This window comes from Corvus cornix, chromosome 5 (assembly GCF_000738735.6).
Source record: "Corvus cornix cornix isolate S_Up_H32 chromosome 5, ASM73873v5, whole genome shotgun sequence".
NCBI lineage: Eukaryota > Metazoa > Chordata > Aves > Passeriformes > Corvidae > Corvus > Corvus cornix.
The window spans coordinates 6,641,239-6,662,179 of NC_046335.1; the positions used below are offsets into that span (position 1 = coordinate 6,641,239).

Genomic DNA, 20,941 nt, shown 5'->3' on the forward strand with positions numbered 1-20,941 from the left:
CCCTCTAAGTTACCTTTCAGCCCATGGGGTCTTGATTCACAGAATAAGGAATTTAGGGGGTGAAATAATGCCTGTGGCAGCTAAGGCATTTTAGCTTGTAAGTATTATATGCTCTGGAACATACAATGGCACTGTTCACATATCTGTTCTCTGGTTATGTATGCTTACAGGTGTATACACACTGCTCAAGGAGAGTTTAGTGCTTACACCTACCTACTGATTGCCTTGTTAATGCCAACATAACTTAAATTATTTTGACACATAGGCAGGGCTAAACCCTTTTGCAAAACTCTAGGTTGTACTAAAGCAGCTCTGTACAGTGAACTTCTGCTTCCTCTTCAAAATTTTCTTTTCGAAACATTTTAAAAATGTCCCTGTTTTTTTTAAACCTTAGGAGATACACCAGAAAATTCTGCAACAAGAACACCTTGTGGCATTACTCCAGGAAGAGACGGATTGTCCTGATGTGGATGAATTAAATAAGCAGCTCAAATGTGTCACTGATTTATTTAATAACAAGAAACATGTGCTTCAAGATCACTTTATTGGTGTTTTGAATCGTAAGTGAACACATTTCGTAATTATTTACCTTTACAGGTTTGCACTGACCACCACAATGACTTAAAGGTTGTGCAATGAATTGGTTAGGTATCTGGAACTGCTTTGGTATCCCAAACTGCCTCAGGGTTCTGAACAAGATAAAAATTTGGAGAGAAATGGCTTTTGATCCCAACAAACCACTCAGTCTGAATGAAAGTATTTTGTTTCTTATTTTTGTGTTTAAAAAAATAGATAAAAGAAGTGTAAAGCATAATTCAGGAAGAAATTTCAGAGTATTTAATTTAAAAATACTTTAATTTAGAAATCCAATGTTTTAATTTTTTCCAATTATTTTTTTATTTAAAGTTAGTTATTAGAATAACTAATGTTATTACTCTTGACTTTAAGCAAGACACAGGATTGTGCAGGTTGGAAATTCAGCCCAGAGGTAGTCTCATGTCTCCAAACGTTTTTTAAATAGTATTAATGTGTGTGAAAATGAGGAAAGTTTCCACTAGGCTATTCAGGTCTTGTTTGCCCAAACTGCTGTGTATAACAGACTGTTCCTAGAGAACGGTTGTGTTGATTGTCAACTAATGTTGGGTAAAAAAAAAAAAATAAGAGCTGCAGCATTTTCAGTCACATGTGCTGTAGTAAAAAGCAACCTTTGACAGTAGCACTGATAAATATAGTTGCAAATTGTCTGAAGTCTTCATGTTAAATAGGATTTTCTTCTACAGAATGCAATTAATGAAAAAAGTTGGAATGTACTCTTTTTTTTTCAGGTCAATGCAAGAATTTTAATGACTGGTTCAGCAGCACTCAGCTGTCTCTGAAGGACTGCTTTGAGCCCTCAGAAACAAAACCCATACTGGAGGAAAGACTGCAGAGGCTAAAGGTAAAGTATTAAAATACTGTAATTTTTAAAGCTGATAGTTCTTGAAGTGTTGCTCTTTTTACCCACGAGACTGTTCTTGGGACTGAATTCAACTGCAGTGGTTTTATAACTTGAGGCTGAAAGAACATCTCATATAACTTAAAGCATTAGGAAAATAAGGACAATGAAAATAAAACTTAATTGAAATGAAGTGTCAGTGTTCAGGTTCAGACAACTTGGGCAAGTGAGAGAGAGGACAGTAGTTAATGAAAGTCAGTGGACCTTGACCAGGTACTTCAGTGTGCAAGGCTGCAGAAAGTCAAATATGTAGAGAGTAGCATGAAATTCTGACCTCCAATGGACTCAAATGTGAAAAATTTGCATTTGATTTGTTGTAGCCAGATTTTCTCTCCAAGTCAGACAGAATGAACAGAAAACAGATGGAAAAGCCACATCTGCAAGAAGCAATCACAGTTAAGCAGCAGCAGGAGATAGTGATGTCAGTGCTAGATTTGGATGCTGCTTGCCTGTTTCTGTGTGTACCAGTACTGCAGAGAAAAAAAACAAGTCATCAACTCCACTTTCTCCTTATTTTACAAAGAGCAACTTTTCCATTTACATGTGGAATAATCAGCAAACTGTGAATTAACATATATTCCTTTTCAGGAACTGGAATTGCTGGAAAAAAATACCTGTGGAGATAACAGGAGCTGAAAAGCTCTTGTAACATAAATGTCTATTACACTACAGCAAATTTGACAAATGCATCTTGTGTTTGTGCTCCTTTTCAGCACTTCCTAACATCTGAAGGCAGAGATAGAGACATCCAAGAGGTTAAAGCTTTACTGAATAAAGTGAAGCCTTACTTGCCCAAAGCAAGCATTAACCACCTCAACAGTCGTGTGAGAGATCAAGAGGCAGAGCTCCAAAGACTGATCTCCAAATGTCAGAAACGGGAAAAGGAACTTGGTGCCTCTCTCCAGCAGCTCAGTAGGTAGGGAACTAATCTTGTGTCTGACATTTTAATCACAAGTGGTATAAAATGATTCATTATTAAACAGCCACAGGGAATGGCAAACCGCCCTTCTTTTTATAAAAGATGGTATTTTGAGGAAATGTTTTGTTGTATCTTTCATGTGGGTGGTTTTTTTCAATTTCGTAGCAGACCTGTGTGGAAACTATGGACAATTTCAGTGACATGAATGAAGATAGTTGAAATTAAGCTTAGGTTTAAAATTTTTCTTGATTGGTCACAGCATTTATGTTACTTTTTCAGCAAAACACTGGTGCCAGCAGGTTTTAGCCATGTAATGCCTCTTATTTTGACCTGAGTCTGTATTTTTACCTCCTTTAGCCTTGAAGAAAGCAGCATGGCCTTGGAAGAATGGCTCTCTACTCAGGAGGAACAAGTAAAAGAGATCAATAAAGATGCTACAGAACTTGAAAATGTCTATAAAACACTATTAATGCAGAGGTATTGGGTTTTTTGGTCTCTACCTAAGAACTGTCTTTTAAACGAGGTTGTTCCATGTTGTTACGACAAATAGATGTTGATTAATTTTTTTTTTTATTTTTCAGGAAACCATTTGATTCCCTGGCTCAGCTAGTAAATTCCTTGAGGGAGGCTGGGCTGACAGAATATGAAACCCTTTCAGAAGCCAGTAATCTTATTAGTAGGTACCACGCACTGATAACACGTGTAAGTGAAATGACAGGGAATACTGAGAGACTTCCAGTGGAAGGATCGAATTTTGAAGACCTTGCCCAGGATGTTTCTTGCTGGATCAAAAAGTTTGAGGAGGCTCTTAATAAAATGAGTTCCCAAGAAAGTGAGTTGCCATCAGACGAACGGATTAATCAGATAAAGGTATTGTGTTAAATATATTCCTTTTTCACCTTCCACCTCAAGCTAATGCTTGATGAGTCAGAACCTCCTGAAAGATAGCTGCTCATGGTCTTTAGTTTTGTCATTTGAGCTTTTATTTTTGTCAGCACAATACGGGTCTTCTTTGCAGAGTATAATTAATAAATCAGCTTAATTATCCCAGACTTTGAAAATTAGAGGATCTATCTGTTTACGTGTCAGTTATGTAATATATTGGAAGAAGACTTCTGTTGCCTTGAACAGCAGTGTGAAAAGTATGGAAAAAATAATGGTAATACCTTTTATTTTGTAACAAAAATAGTTGTAAATGCACTGCTTCTGATTCTTGTTTAAAACAGGAAATCACAACTCTCAGAGATGAAGGAGAGGCCAAAATACAGAGCATGGTAGCTCAAGGAGAAAGTATATTGAGAAATGAGAAAAATAAGAAACCAGAGGTTCAGCAGACTATTTCTGAGCTTCAGAAAAAGTGGGACACGGTCTGTCAGCTGGCCACCGAATACAGCAGGTAATGTGGAATTTGCCAAGAGGCAGTGGAGATCACTTACTGCTATATTGACTTGTTTTCTCTTCTTCCTGCACCGGTTCCATTAAATTTCTGTTCTTTGGGAGCAGAATGAGATACTTACAGAATAATTGTATTTCTGCAGAGTTGTGGAGGGACAGGTCACAGTTTGGCCTGAATGTGGTCATGAATATCCAGAGAATCTTCTGTTGCCTTCTGGTATTATTGAGCTCTCAGTACCCAGAGCACAAGAGGCGCTCAGGGGGAGCCAGCACAGCAGAATGCAGAGCATTCTCTTCACAGTGAGTTGGAGACAAGAGAGGAGGTGCTCTGCATGTCTGAAGAGATGCTCAGGTCCTTGCAGGAGCAGACTTGTGAACAGCAGATGCACCACAGGAGCAGCAGCAGTGAGAAGCTGGAACAGGGAACTTGACGCAAAAGCACTTCATGTATGCGAGGCTGTGCTTTGTTTATTTGCCAAAAAATATGAATCTTGAGGGGCAGAACCCAAAACAATGAAGCTTTGCTTTTGTCCATGATTATCCTGCTGTACTTGACAGAATTATATCCAGACTATTTATTTGGATTTGTTTGTGTGGGATCATATTTTCTAATGTTGGCATTTAAGTTCCATCTGGAAGATATCTGAACTCCATCACGAAATGTGAACATACAAATGTTACTTATGTCTCATTGCATACTTCCTGTGGACAAATGCAACCTGTTCATCTGCAGCAGATCAGCAAGCATGCTTATAAAGCACACAAAGAGAAATCCGATGTAAAGGTCAGGAAAGTAATCACTGGATTGTACTAACATAGCCCATATTGCATATGCTGGTTTTGTTGTCTGTATCTCTTTTCAAAGACTCCCCCGCCCAACTAAATGTGATGTGTATCTTCTACAGAACATTCCATTTCAGGAGGCTGTCATGAGAAGTCAAGGAGAGCAGATTCATAACCATATTGTAGTTTTTTAAACAGAATTTCTGCTGCAATGAAAAGCAGAAAAATACAGAGCATGAGCATTGCGTGTCAGATGCTGGAAACTGTGGGTTTACAGGTTAAGGTTTAAGAGGGTTAGTCATTTGTCCTGCGTGCAGGTCCAGTTCATCTGCAGTAACTTCAGTGTTTTTCATCACCTTGAAAATTCCAGTCTGATCACTAATTTAAAATCTGGAGAAAAAGGTATTCAGTACACTCAAGTTTGTTCTAATGTTCGACTTGTTCACAGTTTGACATTTTCTAGGTAATCAATACATTTGTTGTTTTAATACTATTAAACACAGCATTTTTTTCTTAGCCCTCAAGAACCATTTCAGTGCAACAGGGAGCAATATGAGCAAAGCAAAGAAGATCTGAGACGGGCTCTAATGGAACTGGAGAAACAACAGCAGGAGATTTTTGCCCTTCAGCCTGGTTTGGAGGAGAAGCAAGCTCAGCTGGCAAACTATGCTGACCTCCTGCTGAAAACAGAAGCCTTAACTTCCCAATTCAGCAAACTGAAAAGCCAGAAAGAGCATCTACAGGGCCACACTGTTGATCCCTGCTTCACAGAGGCAGAATGGTCAGAATTAAAGCACCAACATGAAAATCTGCTCAGCCAGCTCCAGGTTGGGACCTCACTCCCTTTCCTTTCCTGTTGGCTGCAGTTCTCACTGCTCAGCTGTGGTGTCATTCAGGTGGGAAGTTCATGGGGAAAGCTGGGAGTGGAAGAAATTCCTCTGAAAAAGGGCAGGGAATTTCTCGTTCTTTCTCTGAGGGATAAATACTGAAACAAATGAGACCAAAGTAAGTGTGAAGAACATTTTGTACCTGTATAAACAGATTTGAATAGCTATAATATGAAACATTTGTTCTTACACTCTTCAAGCCACAGTAGGGTTTCTTCCTTTTGGAAGGATGAATTTAGAAAACATCTGAAAGATTCTTCTCCAGCATCTTGCTTGTTCTTGGTTTCACCCAGTGTAGTCCAAATTGGATTTGTACCCTTGTGTGGCACTCTGCCTCTAATGTTTCATCTATTTTAAGAGAAAACACCCTTTTTAGGAGCACATTCCTATGAAATGCCAACCTTTTTGCTTCCTGCTATTAATAAAAACTTTGTTCATGATGGAGTCCATGATGTGCTGGGGAGAAAGCTAGATGGTTTTGTGGTTAACCCGTGGTTAGCCAGATACTTTATGGGAAACAAGCAAGTTTGTTGTGCTGATGAGGTCCTGGAAAGGCTGTAACAGTCTGTGGATGATGATGTGTGTTTGAGATAGTTGTGGACTAATCGTAGAAACTCCTTTGTTTCTAGACCATCATGCAGACATTGGAAAGCCCTGTTCAAGAGCACCAGCAGGTAACAGGCCTGAGCACTGAGCTGAAAACTGTCTCTGAGAAGCTTGCTGAGTGTGATGGTCCAGCAATGGAACAATCATCAGCTGAGCAAAACCAGTTGAAATCACAGGTATGTTGCAGTTTCTGCATCATGGAGACCATCACGTTTGTAAAAGAGAACTGCTCATGGTGTCAAACTGAAAAGCTACGAAACCTTTCTAAAATAAAAAGTATGTGATGTTCCTTTTATCCAGATAATTGTAGGACTAAAGCCACTCTTAATGAACTGGGGGGACCTTTACTGTTGACTGAACTGAAGGTTCAGGAGGAATTGTCCTAGCTCAAGCACACAGGAGTCTTCAGTTTGGTTGGTGGGGATTTTTATTTTTCCTCTCAGGGCATAATGAGATCACTAAATTTGGTGTTAGTCAGTGTCTTTAAATTAGCCAGTGTGGAAAGCTAAGGAAAATGTCAGTGAGCCAAGTTCAGTTCTAAGAAGTGTCCTTCATGCATAAGTAGACATTATTTTGTTCTTTGGCAGAATGCAGATCAGTCTTGTAGCTGTGAGTGTAGAGAGCTACTGTAAGCTGAAACTATACCTCAGATATGGATCACTGCAATTCCCTATCCTTCAGAACTTGCTATTCCTCTGAGAAGGAAAAAGGAATAGGAGAGAAGGCAGGGGGAATAATCTGTTCAGAACACAGAAGGGTCATTGTGTACCACCCAGTGTGCTCTATGGGATTATTTTATCGCTGTAATGCTTTTGGCTTCAGGCGTTCTCTGTGCATAAAAATGGCTGACAAAATTACTGGTTTAGTATTTGACTTTCTGCAGCAAATAGGTTGGCATGTACCTGTAAACACAGTTTGTTGTTCACAACAAGTATTTACGATTTTAGGGATTGACTATAGATCTTAACATTAGGCATACTGAGTAAAGATACTTTTCAAATAAAATGTTTTCTTTGTGTTTAAAGGAACAACAGGGACCTCTTAGTCGATGTGAAGACACTGTGAAGAAAAGTTTGGTTTTAGCAGAAACTGTTAAACAAAATACCTCTTCACCGGAACAGGAGTTTATTAAGGATGAGATTGAAACACTTCAGAGCGAACACAAATGTCTGGAAGAAAGACTTGAAAATGTCAAGCAAAAGAAGGAAAACATTTTCAGTGAAGCCCTTGAGTTAAAAGATGAGTTTGGTAATGAAGTACAAAAGGAAGATAAGGCAGATACAATGCTGAAGAGAGAGACACAGATCACTTCTGGTACTCGAATCTCTGCAGAGGAGACCCCCACAGCAGTGGAACTGAAGGAGCCTCTGGAGATGTGTGATGTGAGTTTATTTGTTGACAGTAACAATGAAAAACTGGTTAAAAAGACATCTCAAATGTTTTCTGTGTATCGCATCCTTAATTCCACTGAAATTAAGCCTCCTGTAAATAAAAATGTATAAACCAAAGAAGTGGAAAGAACTCAACCTTGTTATAACAAGTCTGTAGCAAGCCAATAATGTATTCAAAAGAACAGATTTCTATGTAAATATAATTCCATTTAAATGCATGTAACTTTCTCTTGCCACTAATTAGAGCAGGTATCCTTGGTCAGGGTACAAGGGAGAAGGTGTAGAGATGGGACAATTGCAGCTACACCTCTGCCAAAGAGCTTTGAGAGCTTCTGTTAAGCCAGAGAGACTTGTTTAGAACTGCAGCACAGTATTTGTCCTGTTTGTTTTCAGAGAGAATAATTTTTACCATTCAGAGATTCTATGTTAAAATACAATGTTTATGGCAACACAAGTAGATTTCCTTTTCTATCATTTCTCTTAGGGTCAAGTTATAAATGGAAATACATCAGAGAAAGACAAGCAGAATGCTCCAGTTTCGGAGGAAAGCAGTGTATTGTCAGACAGCTCATTACAAGAGATCCATCACAGCAAAGAGAGATTAGGGCAGGCTGTTCAGGTACCTGACAAATGTATTTTAATATCTGTCAGTATATATATATATGTGTGTGTGTGTTCAGTAGAAATCCATATGGAAGTCCTTAAAATTTATTGTCTTACAGAGGCATGTTTTCCTTATCTGATTAAAGGAACAATAAATTATGTTCTCTCCAAATCATCCTTTCAGCCTTGCTCATGTGAAGAGTGCAAGAGATCAAAGTGATGGCCTCTGCAGACCCCCAGGGCTTGGACCCACTTTGTCCATGATGCAAAATCCACCACATACCTGTGGTTTCATAAAATCACAGAATCACAAAATGGTTTGGGTTGGAATGGATGTTAAAATTCATCTAGTTCCAAGCCCCTGCCATGGGCAGGGTCACCTTCCACTAGGCCAGGTTGCTCAGAGCCTCATCCAGCCTGGCCTTGGACACCTCCAGGGATGAAAATTCAACAGGTTTCATCACTGTAGGTGATGGGAGGTCACTGACCTGGAACTGCTGATCTTTATGGGACCTCAGGACACTGATGCTGTAAACGACTTGTAAAAAACTGTGCTAAGCTTGAGGGAGTGATTTGGAATACTCCCTCATTTACCTGACCATGGAGTAAGAAGAGTATCTGGGAGAGATGACCATGAAATACCAGAGTGGAAAGTGTCCATACTGGGATTTTTGGGGATGGGCAAGGTCAATAGTTACCAAATGTGTCTAATCAGAAACTTCTGTAACCATGTTGAAAATCATGTGAGCAGTTACTTCTGTTTGCTTTGTCCTGAAACTGTTTGAGTGGTTAAGGTCCCAAAATGGCAAACTGCTCTGACCAGGGGTTTCCAGCTCTCTGGGTTTGAGTTACCTCAGCCTTCTCCTTCATTCATTAAGCTAAACTGAAGAGAAAGTAGACAGATTGTGGAGTGGGAAATCTCTTAGCAAGCTTAAATTTTGTACTGTGACTTTTACTGATTGTAAACATTTTGCATTTTTCAAATCAGGAGGAGGCTGATAAGGAGAGCCCAGATATGGACAGACATGACAGGGTCCAAGAGGATGTTCTGGACAGTGCAGTTCTGGGTGGTGAAGCAGAACTGGAAAGACATCAGGATGGTGTTGGTATAGAAGGGGATGAATCTAGGAAAAAAGCCCATCCAGCACAGGTAACTGGAGATGAGATTACACTGGAGGGGTTGAATTTGAGGGTATATGTATACAGTTTAGTTGCAATGAGGATGATACTACTAATAGATGAGTAAGAAAAGCCTCAAGTTTACACTGAGTGAATTTTGTCTGATGTGACACTTAGTATGTGGTAGCCCACTTAATTCTATCCTGTACATTTAAAATTAGTATGGAGGGAGATTTGTTCTTTAGTGGTTTGCTGAGGATATTTCACTCCAAGGGCTATTGCATTCCAAGTCACCTGGATGTATTGTGAAATCTCCTGACCATTTTGCCTGAATACTGTTGTTGTGCTTCACCTGCTTGCATTTATATAGACTTCTTACTTACATATTTACTTTGCATGTGTGAGGCTGCATTTGAAATGCTGTGCCCTGTGTGGTGCACTCTGGTACAAGGTGAATTTTGACACCAGAGCAGTGTTTAGGAACTGGAGCCATAATGAGTGGGAAGAGGCCAAGTTCCTGTTGGAGATGAAAAGGCTGACAGGGGTCTCGTTGCTGTCATCCCCTCCCTGAAGAGGGGAGATGTTACAGATCCAGACTCTGCTCAGAATTTCAGTTTTAGTGAACTCTGTGAGATACTGAAACCCACATCCAGCAAATCTCCAGGTTACCCATGGGACTGTCCTGCCTGAGTGTCTAACCAGACACTCTCTGTCTACAGTACAAGTCCAAGTCCTTGGGAAAAAGCTAAGCCTTTTAAAAAATGCATTCAAGACTGTGTCCAGGAGCACACAATTCAAGGTCCCTGCTTAGAATAATGAAATACAAACAGCATAGGTCAGAACACTTGCAATTTATTCTAAAAGTTTATGGTGAAATTACAGCACTGCTTCTTGTAAGTGGTTTCCTTTGCCATAACCTTGCCCACAGTAAATTATGACATGTAATTATGGTTTCCCTCATCTACCTATAATTATGGGCTTCATAACTTTCTCATCTCAAGCACTGTAATTACTGCTCGGCAGGTTTGATTAGAGCTTTTTGATTACTGGTTTCTTTTGTTTTTCTTACACCAAAAGGAGAAACCTAGTGATGTCGAGAATCAGTCATATAGAGAAGATGGGGGGCAGGTTCAACAGAAGGTGTGCCAGAAAGGTCGAGTCCTGGAATCTGCAGCAGATGAGAAAGATGGTCTGGGATCTAATCCCTCAGTTCCTGCACATGAGGTAACCCACAGTGTGTTATTTCAAGTGAAATTTGCCAGTTGTTCAATTTTTGTTTTCCCATGGGCCTCAGCTGAAGTTGTTTTAAAAGAAGAGACAATTACATCAAAATCAAGACCATTGTGTATAGTTCTTATTTATGTCCATGATAGTTTTGAACTTCATCCAAAGTGCTTGCCGCATCATAATTTTCAGTGGATCTGTTCAAAAAAAGAGTTCACCCTAGTTTTTAGAGCCGTCATAATCAATCTTCATGATATTTAGAGTTTCTCTTCAAACTGCTAATCAATACAGACTTCTTTCCATGTTATTACAGTTAGTTATGATAGTTTTGCCATCATAAGGAAGGCAGATCAGAAAACTGAAATCCAAGGGTGATCCAGTGTAAGAAAATAAAAGAAATAGAGAAAGGAGAAAGGATTCAAGCTGAATTAATGACAAGGTACATTACTAAATCTACTCTTTAAGAGTAAGGGAGTTACATCAGAAGTTACAGAAGTGCCCTGTGACTGCTGATCTTGGACACCACATTCTTAATTTGAAGGTAGGGTTGGATCTAATCTTCGAGGTGAATCTGTAGGCAGGTCCACAGCTGGCCTGTCCATGGGCAGGTCTTACCTGGGACTTGCACATCTGCTCTAACTGGAAACCCAACAAAACCTCCCAAAGGCCTTGGGATTTTGAAGAAGTCCCTGCTGACTGGAAGCTAGCAGTGTTACTCCAATTTACAAAAAGGGTGTGAGGGAAGATCGAGGAAACTACAGACTTGTTAGACTAACCTCAGCTCTTGGAAAAATTATGGAGGTCATAGTGGGTACGGTTGAAAGCATTTAAGGAACAATGCAATCATCATAGAATTGTTGAAGTAGAGAAAGACGTCTAAGACCCATCAAGTCCAACCATTAAACCAGCACTACCAAGTTCACCACTAAACCATGTCACCAAGTGCCACGTCTACAAATCTTTTAAATCCCTCCAGGAATGGTGACCCACCATTGCCGTGGGCAGCCTGTTCCAGTGCCTGACCACCATTTCATTGAAGGAGTCTTTCCTAAAAACCAATCTAAACCTCCACTGGCACAGCTTGAGGCCATTTCCTCCTCTCCTGTCACTTGTTACCTGGGAAAAGAGACCAACCCCACCTGGCTGCCCCTTCCTGTCAGGGAGTTGTAAAGAGTAATAATGTCTCCCCTGAGCCTTCTTTTCTCCAGGCTAAACACCCCCAGACTTGTGCTCCAGACCCTTCCTCAGCTCCGTTGCCCTTCTCTGGACACATTCCAGTACCTCAAGGTCTTTCATGTAGTGAGGGGCCCAAAACTGGACTCAGAATTTGCAGTGCAGCCTTCCCTGTCTGTATCCATGGAGGCAGTGCCACAGTGGGCAACGAGAACATCACACAAACAAGCAAAACAAGTACACAGCAACATTTTTCTTAAAGTCAGGATACTTGTCTGTGTCTTTTGATGTGTTGATATTTCAGTCCAGTAAAGTGGATTTCCTCCTTTCTGTGTGATAGCTTAGCTGAGTTTTAATGCTTTCTTCAGTTCTATGGCACTCCAAAGTCTCTTGAGATTAAATCTTATGTCTGAGTTGATACAACTGTTATGGATATGTACACAGAGAAATTGAAACGTTCTCTGACTGACTACTTCATGAGTGGCTTCTTCAGTTTTGACTGAAAATAACCAAGAGTTCAAATAAGTAGAACTATTCTTCTCTTGATACTATGTGCTGTATGTTTCCCACACTTGAAAGGAGGTGTATTTTGCATAGCTCATGACCTTTGAAGGGAGAGATGACAGTGACAGCTTACAAGTGATACATGTCTGCAGGGGTAGCTGACTGCTTCTAGTAAAACAGTATCTAAAGTAGCAATACATTAAGTTTATCAAACAAGAATTTTTGTACTGTTGTTTATTTTAGATGTTAGTACCATGGAGAAGCTCACACTGTGGTAATATCTGTGTATTTGTATGCATTCACTCATGTGAAGTTCATACATGGAACAGATCACCAGATATAGACAGGTACTGGGAGAAGGGAAATGCAGAAAGATTTTTAAGGTATCATCACGTGATCAAACTAAGCTGTGACATTTCATTTATGTTGCTGTCTGCAGTAGCTGAAGGTGATGTTAAACCTGGCCCCAGCCCAAGTGACTTGTCCTTCTGCCATGGGAATCAGGGGCTGGTTCTGGAGCCTCCTAATCACTTCCTCCCTACCCTTGACTGAGCCTGACTCCCTACTGCTCTCATCTTACTCCAGATTTTGGATAGCACTTGCGACAGTGGCAGGTGGGGCTTTGTGTCACAGCCAAGCTGCTTCATGCATTAGCTGCCCTGTGAAGAAGAGCTGAAGAGGTGTTGTGGTGAAGGACACAATAGGATTGTCAGGGCAGGTGCTGAGCAGAAGGAATGTGGGTGTGAGGAGAAGATAAAAGTTCCATGTATATGTAAGGAAGAGAGGGAGAAGACACAACAGACCTATGAATTAATTAGTAGCAGAGGTGGGTGCAGGGAGGATGTTATTTGAAGGTGAAGATATCAGAGTTTCACTTAAAATGATGGGCAGAGATTTCAAAGCTATCTGAGCAGTGCTGGCAGGCTGGGGTCACTGCAGGGGTGGGGGACAGTGATGGAGCTTCCAGTTCCTGGGTCCTGGTTGATCCACAGAGGCTGTGGGGCAAACCACAGCAGGATTTAGGCATGGGTTAAATATGTGAAGCAGGGTGCTGCAGTCAGAAAACTTATTAGTTTAGAGCCTTCAGAAATAAGAATCTTGTTTTGTGTTGTAGGACGCAGGTGCAGAAGTGGTTGTCCAGAAGGAGCTATTTCCTGGAGTGCACATAAACACTGAATATTTCGAAGAGGAGCAAAAGGTCAATGAGCTGAAAAATGAAGTGGCTGAACTGGATATGGTGCTTATAAATGAGCAACTAAAAGAGCTGGAGGTATGGAAACTGCAAAGCCATTCCTCATCGTTAATGTAGTGATACACTTGCAGAATTGTGATTCACTTGGGCAAACCAGAATTGTTATCCGTAGCCTTATCTGAGGTTTGAGTGCATGATTAGTCAGTTAGTCTGCAAACATTGTGCCTTGATGCATGCCCATGTAAACCCCATAGTTTGTACTGCTCTTCCAGAGCACAGTAGTAGATGCACCTAGAATTGCAGGTGTGCTTCCATGAGGTGCTCCTTTGCTTGTGGATGAGCAGGAATATGGTTGTAGGTGAATCACTATTTAGCCATATTTTGTGTTGAAAGCTTGAAGTCTTCAAGATCATCCTTTAATCCCCTCTCTCTCTGTGGTGGACTTGATTGTAGAATTTAAAAACTGAGCTGGAAACGTGGAAAGCAAAGTCTTTGTGCCATAGTGAAGAAGCAATTCCCAATGGAACAGGATCAAGCAGAGCAGAGCTGCAAACCGTGGAGCCTGCGGTGCCCTGCTGGGACAGGCTGCTCCAGGAACTAGAAGCTGTTAAGGCAGTGAAGCAACAACAGTGCTGTTTAATTAATGAATACCAGAAAACCCTTTCTGCTGCACAATCCTCAATGAAAAATTTGTCAACAGAAAAAGATAACATAAAAATGTAAGTATAGTGGAGGGGTTTGGTTAAGAGGTTGCAGAGCAAATAATGGCCCTACACGGAATTCTGTGCCATGCTTCAGTAATGCTCAGACAAGAATATGGAGTTATATCCACTTCAAGAGAAGTCTTAGAGGTTTGTAAGTTTGTGAACAGAGTTAAGCAGAAGAATTTCTGGTGGTTCTCTGCTATCCTTATACAACATCTACTCTCTTTATTCTTTAGGCAAAACAAAGAAGTAGTTGCTGGGCTAAAAGCCTATAAAAAATCCATCTTAAAATATTTTGTAAAAAATGTGGCAGATGTGAAATACTAATTTTTCTTTAAGGACTCACTAATTCTGATTTTTTTTCTGAATGAAATATGTCTTTATTCTGACAAATAACCTTACTTGATAGGAAGAGTTCCATGGCAGTAAGTAAGTCTAGGTTACCAATTCAGAGGTAACCAGTGCACAAAAAATATTTATTGTGTTTTGTGAATTAGTCTTCAAAACACAAAACTAGTTTGTCACAGTAACGTATCAAAATAATTTGAAAATCTTTAAAATTTTTGAAATTGTTAATTTGCACCAAAGAGATTTAAAAAATGTAATAAAAATCTATCTGCTAAATGTACTTCAGATGGGCATTTAAAAATACTCCTGGAAATAAAAGCTGAGTAGACTCATTTGGAAGAGTTTATCTTGCATGAATGGAAATTTCTCAGGTTTTTTATAAACAAATTTTATCTTCATTGTCAACTGGAAATTACTATAAAATGTTGTTAATTCACTTAGAGGTAACACTGTTGCTGATTTTTAAAATGAGGCCTACAATCTATCTTAGTATATACTGTAATTTTAGAGAATACACAGTAGAACATATCTTTTCTGAAGAGATATCTGTGAACAGTGAATGCTCTACCTATAAGCAAGAAATAATGATACTGCAGGGGTGGTCATGGAATTCCTAAGAGAACATTGAGAGATACGTATGATTAAGTGAATAAAGTTAGTGAATTGTACTCTAAACAGTGAAATTTGTTTTTGAAAACGTCTGTGTATAAGGAGAATTCATTATTTTTGAACACTACTCATATTTTTGGCAGGGGTCCTATGAACAACACAGTTCTTCTGGAGAAAATTAAGGCATGCATAGAGTCCTTACGGAAAGAAAGAGATGTCTTAAACCAGTTGCAGAGTCAGCAAGAAGTTTTATCTCAGCATTTGACATGCATGGATAAAGTGTTGACAGAAAGCCAAATGAGGCAACTGGAGCACTGGTGGCAGCACATGGAACAAGCAGTGCAAAAGAAACATGATCAGGTTGTGGCAGAAATCGATGAATTTAACCTGCTTATGAATAAAGCACAGGATATTCAGAGGCTGATACAAGAACAGTATTTGCAAGCAGAGTTACATGCCTCAGCTGCAGGAAAAGCCAAAGACCCTCTAATTTGGACCACAGAGCTACAGGATATTAAACATGTTCTTTCTCTATTAAAAAGAAGGATTGAGCTGCAGATGAAAAGAATTTGGAGTGATCAAGAGAAGGTGGCTTTGGAGAACTCTATACATGATTTGCAGAGCAAATTGGAAGCATTATCAGCACAGCAAACTCCTCAAGAGGATATTCAGACCACTGGTCCTGCTCTCATGAAACATGAAATGATGAAGAGGCTGAAAGAAAATATTTCATGGGTCAAAGATTCACTGTCCCACCTTGATCAGAAAGCAGCACTTTTCCCCAGTGATGTCAAATCACAGATCAGAAATTGTCAGCTAATGAACACAGAAGTCCTGAACAGAGAACCTGTTATTGTATCCCTGGATTATGGGCTCCAGCACGTCCTTCCCAGCTTGGAGCCAGAGGAGGTCTCTGATATGACCTTCCTTTTACAAACATTGAGGAATTCATACAAGGCTCTTGTTTTAAAATCTGCTCAAAGATTGCAGCACTTGGAGCTCCAGCTGGAGGAGAGGCAAAGACTCACTGCAGAAATAGACAAAGTTCACTCTCAGCTTCGCAAAGCCGAGCTGATGGCCAGGCCTGACCCAGACCAAACCAGCACATGCTCAGAGCTGGTCAGCCAACAAGCCATTCTAAAGGAGATGCTAAAGGACATACAGGAAATAGAAGGGCTTATCTCATCCCACTGTAAAGAGAGTCAGGTCACAGCTGGGCAGCTGAGCCTGTCTGAGCAACTCTTCTTGATTGATCAGTTGAGAAGTCTGAAGAACAGAGCAAGGAAGACACAGAGGCAAATTCAAAGTAAACTTCATGAAGTAGAAAAAAAGACAGCTGTCTCCAGAGAGTTTGCTGAAGGAATAGCTTCATTGCAGCAGGATCTTAATGATCTACAGGATGGTGAAATGAACCTAAAAGATGATGAATTAGTAGGTGCCAAGCAGGGACTGAAGGACAAATGCAAAGCACTGAAAGAAAAAGTGTTAGCTTTTCAGTCAAATTTGTCACAAGTAAGGAAGTACAAGGAAATATTTGAATGCGTTGGTCTGAAATGGGACTCACTGCAGCTGGATGAATTGGAAACTAAGTTTTCTAAAATTAAAAATAAAATTAAAGGGAAGATAATACACTTGGAAAATATTGTTAGGGAATGGGATAAGATTCAAGTATTGCTAAATGAAATCCAGACCGTGACATCCACTGTGAGAAAAGAAGCCAATATCCTAAATGATAGCTCCAGCTCTTCTCCTGCTGAGAATGTCATATCTGCACAGATTCTATTGCAGGCAGTTCAGCAAATCTTGTACTTAACCCAGGAGGCAGCAAATCAAATAAACAAAAATGAGATCTTTGATACGTCATTTAAAGAATCAAAGAGGAAAGAAATAAAGAGCCTGGAGAAAAACGTTGAGGAGTTGAATCAGTTTCTTCAAAACTTGGTCTCTGGGCTCCAGAGCGTGAACAAGGAAGGTAGCCAGAATGAAGCAGAAAATATATTCCACATCATAAAGCATATTCAATTAGAACTCCAGCAGCCACTTGTGATAGACATAAATACAATGCAGGATGAAAAGCTGCGATGGGAAGCAATTCAGAATATGATGGAAGCAAAGTTTTCTGCTCTTAAATGTATAATGGAAAAAGGGAGGGAAAACCAAGAAGAAAAATCTCGTGCTGGTTCTGTAGAAACAAAGTTAGAGACACTGCAAGGCCAGGAAGCACAACTGAAGGCAGACATTGCTGCCCGTGTTGTAAGTATATTCAGTGAAAGTGAAGTATTGACATATGCCTTTCCCCAATAATTAGATGAGGTGTCTGTGACTGTGGCATTTCTATTTTCATGACTCACATCCTCATTTATTCTAACAGCTGAATTGGCCCCTGATCATCTCTGCATTGGTGGATAGGATGGGAATCATGATAGAAACCAAGGATACAAAGAAAGTTGTGTTCAATTTGATTATAGTCAATCAGTGGGGATTAGCACAAGAAAAGAATGGTAAAGAGGAGGAAGGAAAAGGCTGTGTTGAAATCTTCAGCTGAAGAGAGACTGGGTGCAGTCATCCTGTGATTATAGGCAACATTTTCAATAGTGACAATGATGAAAAAATCCAAGCACCTTGTTTCTGCTATAAGGAGAAGTTTTACCAGTTGGGAATGACCAAGAAGATTAAAGCACAGGTCAGACCAATGTGATCAGGAAGGGTGAACATAATTCCTGTCCTGAGGGCAATCAGTCCATGGGTTACACCACTGCTCTGTGTCTACATAGGTAGCAAAATGTGTTTGCCACATGTCCTCTTTCACCTCCTCAGGCCAGTTCTGGGAGCATTGGTCTCAAAGACAGCCAAGTGTGAAATTTTAAGACCATGGGGTGATCCAGAGGAGCACAGCAGTCTTTCTTTATTGTTCCTTTGTCTTTTTAATGCTTTCAGAGTGCCCTGGAGGAGGCATGTAGGGCTGGTGAGCTTTATACCAAGGCCCTTCAGAGGGCTGCCAGGTTCCTCGAGGACTATGAAGCTCCAGCCCAGGCTGCTGCAGCAGAGCTCTGTAGCTCAGAGGAGATCTGTCAGACTCCACAGTGGAAGGAGAAAGAATTCAACTCTGCAAAGGCTGACTTAGAAAATCTGCACTCCAAGCTGAAAAACCTAGTGAAACCAGAAGACAAAGTATGTCTGGAAAATGCTTTAAGAGAGCTGGTGGATAAGAGTTTGGCATTAAGGAAGAAGGCTCAAAGAAAGGAAGCTGATGAACAGAGGTGGGTTTAAGAGATCTTCATAGATCTTGTTCCTTATTATGAGAAACTTGACTGAAAATAAATCAAGTGGTGTTTCTGCTCTGGTGGAAATTCAGGTATTCATAAACTCCAGCAGAAAGAACTGTAAGCATTCCTGTTGTTCTCAGGTGTGATTGTTAAGGAAAGAAAATTGCCATATTACTACTAATTTACAGTGCAGTCATTTGTTGTATATTCCAAAACATGGGGCTTGAGTGAGGATCATAGGGTGCCAGAATCAGAAGAAAGCACATTTCTACAGTCTCTAGTCTACAGTCTTAAGTGCTGGTGGAGGTTAGAATAGTTTTCAGAGGGTCCCTAACTCATGTCTTCCACAGGCTGTTCTGATGGCTTGAGAAAGTAAAGCCCAAACAAGGCACAGGCTGTAGTTTCCTTCCTTCGGATACAGAAGAAGTCTGGGGGGCCTTCAGATACACGTATAGAAAAAGTCTGGGAGAGAGAGTAAAGGATTTTTAAACTGCATGATCATGATCCAGTGGTCAGTACCTCAGGCATCAAAGCTGAGGTGTTTAACAAATGCTAATTGACAGTAACTTGCAAAACAGTCAGGACTTGAAGTTCATAAGGTTTTTTAAAACTTTTATTCTATTGGGCATTATGGTTGGAGAGAGGAGCAACAACAACGAATTTTGATTTGCATCATTTATTTCATGCAGATATTTTGAAAAACACAAAAGCTATACAGAAACCAAAGATAAAGTGTGTAATAACCTTGAGAAACTGGAAAAGATGCTTAGACAGTCTTTGTCTAAGATTCCAACGTCTTATAAAGAATCTTTGGAGCATTTGGAAGAAAGCAAGGTAAGAAAGGCTCTGAAGAACTTGAAAAGCTCATGCAAAACTAGTGCAGCTATGCACACTATATATACTATGTGATATCATAGTAGAAAGAAGTGGAATTCTTTATTCTGTACTTATATTAGGATGAAATCTTTATCTTATATGTATATATAAAACCACAGAATATGTTAATACATTTATATACTTGTTAAAAGACCAGGTGTAATAGACCATGTGAAATGAGTATATCTTACTGCTGTAGAAATCAAACATTTCATTTACCCCATCTTTCTCCACAGTCTTAGCCAAATGAATTCTCTTATCATGACCCTATTATGCCAGCTCAGTGGAGCAATTGCCATTTTCCTAGAGGATCCTAATCATGTTACTGAATACTTCATTAATACTTCTGACTGTAGCATTTTACTTATTTATGTGGGTTTTTTTCCTCTAAGATTTTAGTCTCCAACATTGACTCTGCTGAAGAGGAGCTTGTGAAGCTGAGGCAGATCTCTGGAGAGCTCATGAGGTTATGCAGAGGAAGTGACAGGGCCCTGGCCAGGATTGTAGCAGTGCTGTGGGAAAACTGGCTGGGTTTGCTTGAGGCAGCCAAAGGACTGGAAATTACCTGTGAAGAACTAAAGCAGGAATGGAAATTCATCAATGAAGAGGTGAGTTGCTCAGCATCTGTAAGTTTGGGGGGGTAGGGATGGGGCTGTGAGTAAAATGGCCTCTAAAGGGCTGAGATCAGTGCAGGACATCATTTCCCACACGCTGCTCAGTTATCCCCACCCTTTCTTGAACGCAGAGTCGGAAATAGGGGGGGATATTTATTCAACCCTCTGAACCCAGAACAACTCTGCACGGGGTTATGAGCTTTGTTAAAGCAAACTCAGATGTTTTGTCACACTTCAGAGGTTCAAGTTCTGACTCTGTAATTCCCAATACTTAGTCACCCATGTGAGTAAATGAATAATGTAACGTAAGGTGGTGGAATAAAAGAGCAGTTTATCTCATGCCTTGCCTTGGTGTTTACTTAGCTGGAACGAGAAACAATAATTCTCGATAAGCTCCAGGAAGAACAGCCAGAAAGCCTTAAAGAGAAAGAAAAGGCCACCAGAGAGGAACTGGTGGAGTTACTAGATTTTGTGAACTCATTCGAAGAAAACATCAACCAGCAACAGCTCCTCTTACTCTTGCTTCTTCACCGGATAAGAAACATCCTGAATACACCTGAAAATGCTGAGGGAGAAGCTGCCCTTCCTGCCTTGTGTGAGATAAAGGCAATGCAAGAGCGCTGTAAAAAGTAAGTGGTGTGAGATTTCTGTTGAAGATATGAGCTAGGACTATTTACAAGCAGAGGATTTTAGTGGATATCAAAGAATATATAAAAGCTGTAATGCAGTTAAAAAGACAATGAATGCTCTGCTGGGTCAGACCAATTCTCTATCTCAGCCATCTGCTGTCTCCAGTATGGGCATTGGGGGATATTATTTAGGGAGAGGACCTGAGCCTGGCCATATCATTTGTGGGCTGCAGTTTGTGTTCAAATGCAGTAGGAATCAAGGAACAATAGTCAGTTTTAGAGGTTCCAAGCTCTTGTGAATTTTGAGATCGTCCACTCTTAGGAAAATCAGACCTTGTGTCTTTTGCAACTTTTATCTTATTATGTGAGTGCCACTGTCTAAAATTCACTCCAAAGATTTTTTACAAATCTGGTGATTGTACTCACGCTTCTCCGGGTCTGCTTTTGGACATGGGAATCTTTGTGAGCAACATATGCTCTGCCAGGATCTTCAGACTCTGAGAACTTGACCTCTGCTTGCTCTTTAAATATGCCTGCTATCTGATTTGGTCTACCAAATGTCCTTCTTTTAGCACTATCTGAAGATTCACTTTAAAGAAACTGA

At 40.2% G+C, this 20,941-nt stretch overlaps 1 protein-coding gene across 4 annotated transcripts in view; it reads left to right on the forward strand.

Annotated features, from left to right (window-relative positions):
* Positions 1-20,941, forward strand: part of SYNE2 (spectrin repeat containing nuclear envelope protein 2) — a 175,739-nt gene that overhangs the window by 60,983 nt on the left and 93,815 nt on the right. For all 4 annotated transcript variants that reach the window (XM_039553082.1, XM_039553080.1, XM_039553081.1 and 1 more), the window contains exons 36-54: positions 395-560; positions 1,326-1,438; positions 2,209-2,411; positions 2,772-2,891; positions 2,996-3,284; positions 3,641-3,810; positions 5,110-5,419; positions 6,109-6,261; positions 7,111-7,467; positions 7,961-8,095; positions 9,068-9,229; positions 10,276-10,422; positions 13,214-13,369; positions 13,745-14,010; positions 15,096-17,205; positions 17,890-18,212; positions 18,908-19,052; positions 19,487-19,702; positions 20,072-20,337. In XM_039553082.1, coding sequence (XP_039409016.1) covers positions 395-560; positions 1,326-1,438; positions 2,209-2,411; positions 2,772-2,891; positions 2,996-3,284; positions 3,641-3,810; positions 5,110-5,419; positions 6,109-6,261; positions 7,111-7,467; positions 7,961-8,095; positions 9,068-9,229; positions 10,276-10,422; positions 13,214-13,369; positions 13,745-14,010; positions 15,096-17,205; positions 17,890-18,212; positions 18,908-19,052; positions 19,487-19,702; positions 20,072-20,337 — 5,807 coding nt within the window. The remainder of the gene's footprint in view (positions 1-394; positions 561-1,325; positions 1,439-2,208; positions 2,412-2,771; positions 2,892-2,995; positions 3,285-3,640; positions 3,811-5,109; positions 5,420-6,108; positions 6,262-7,110; positions 7,468-7,960; positions 8,096-9,067; positions 9,230-10,275; positions 10,423-13,213; positions 13,370-13,744; positions 14,011-15,095; positions 17,206-17,889; positions 18,213-18,907; positions 19,053-19,486; positions 19,703-20,071; positions 20,338-20,941) is intronic.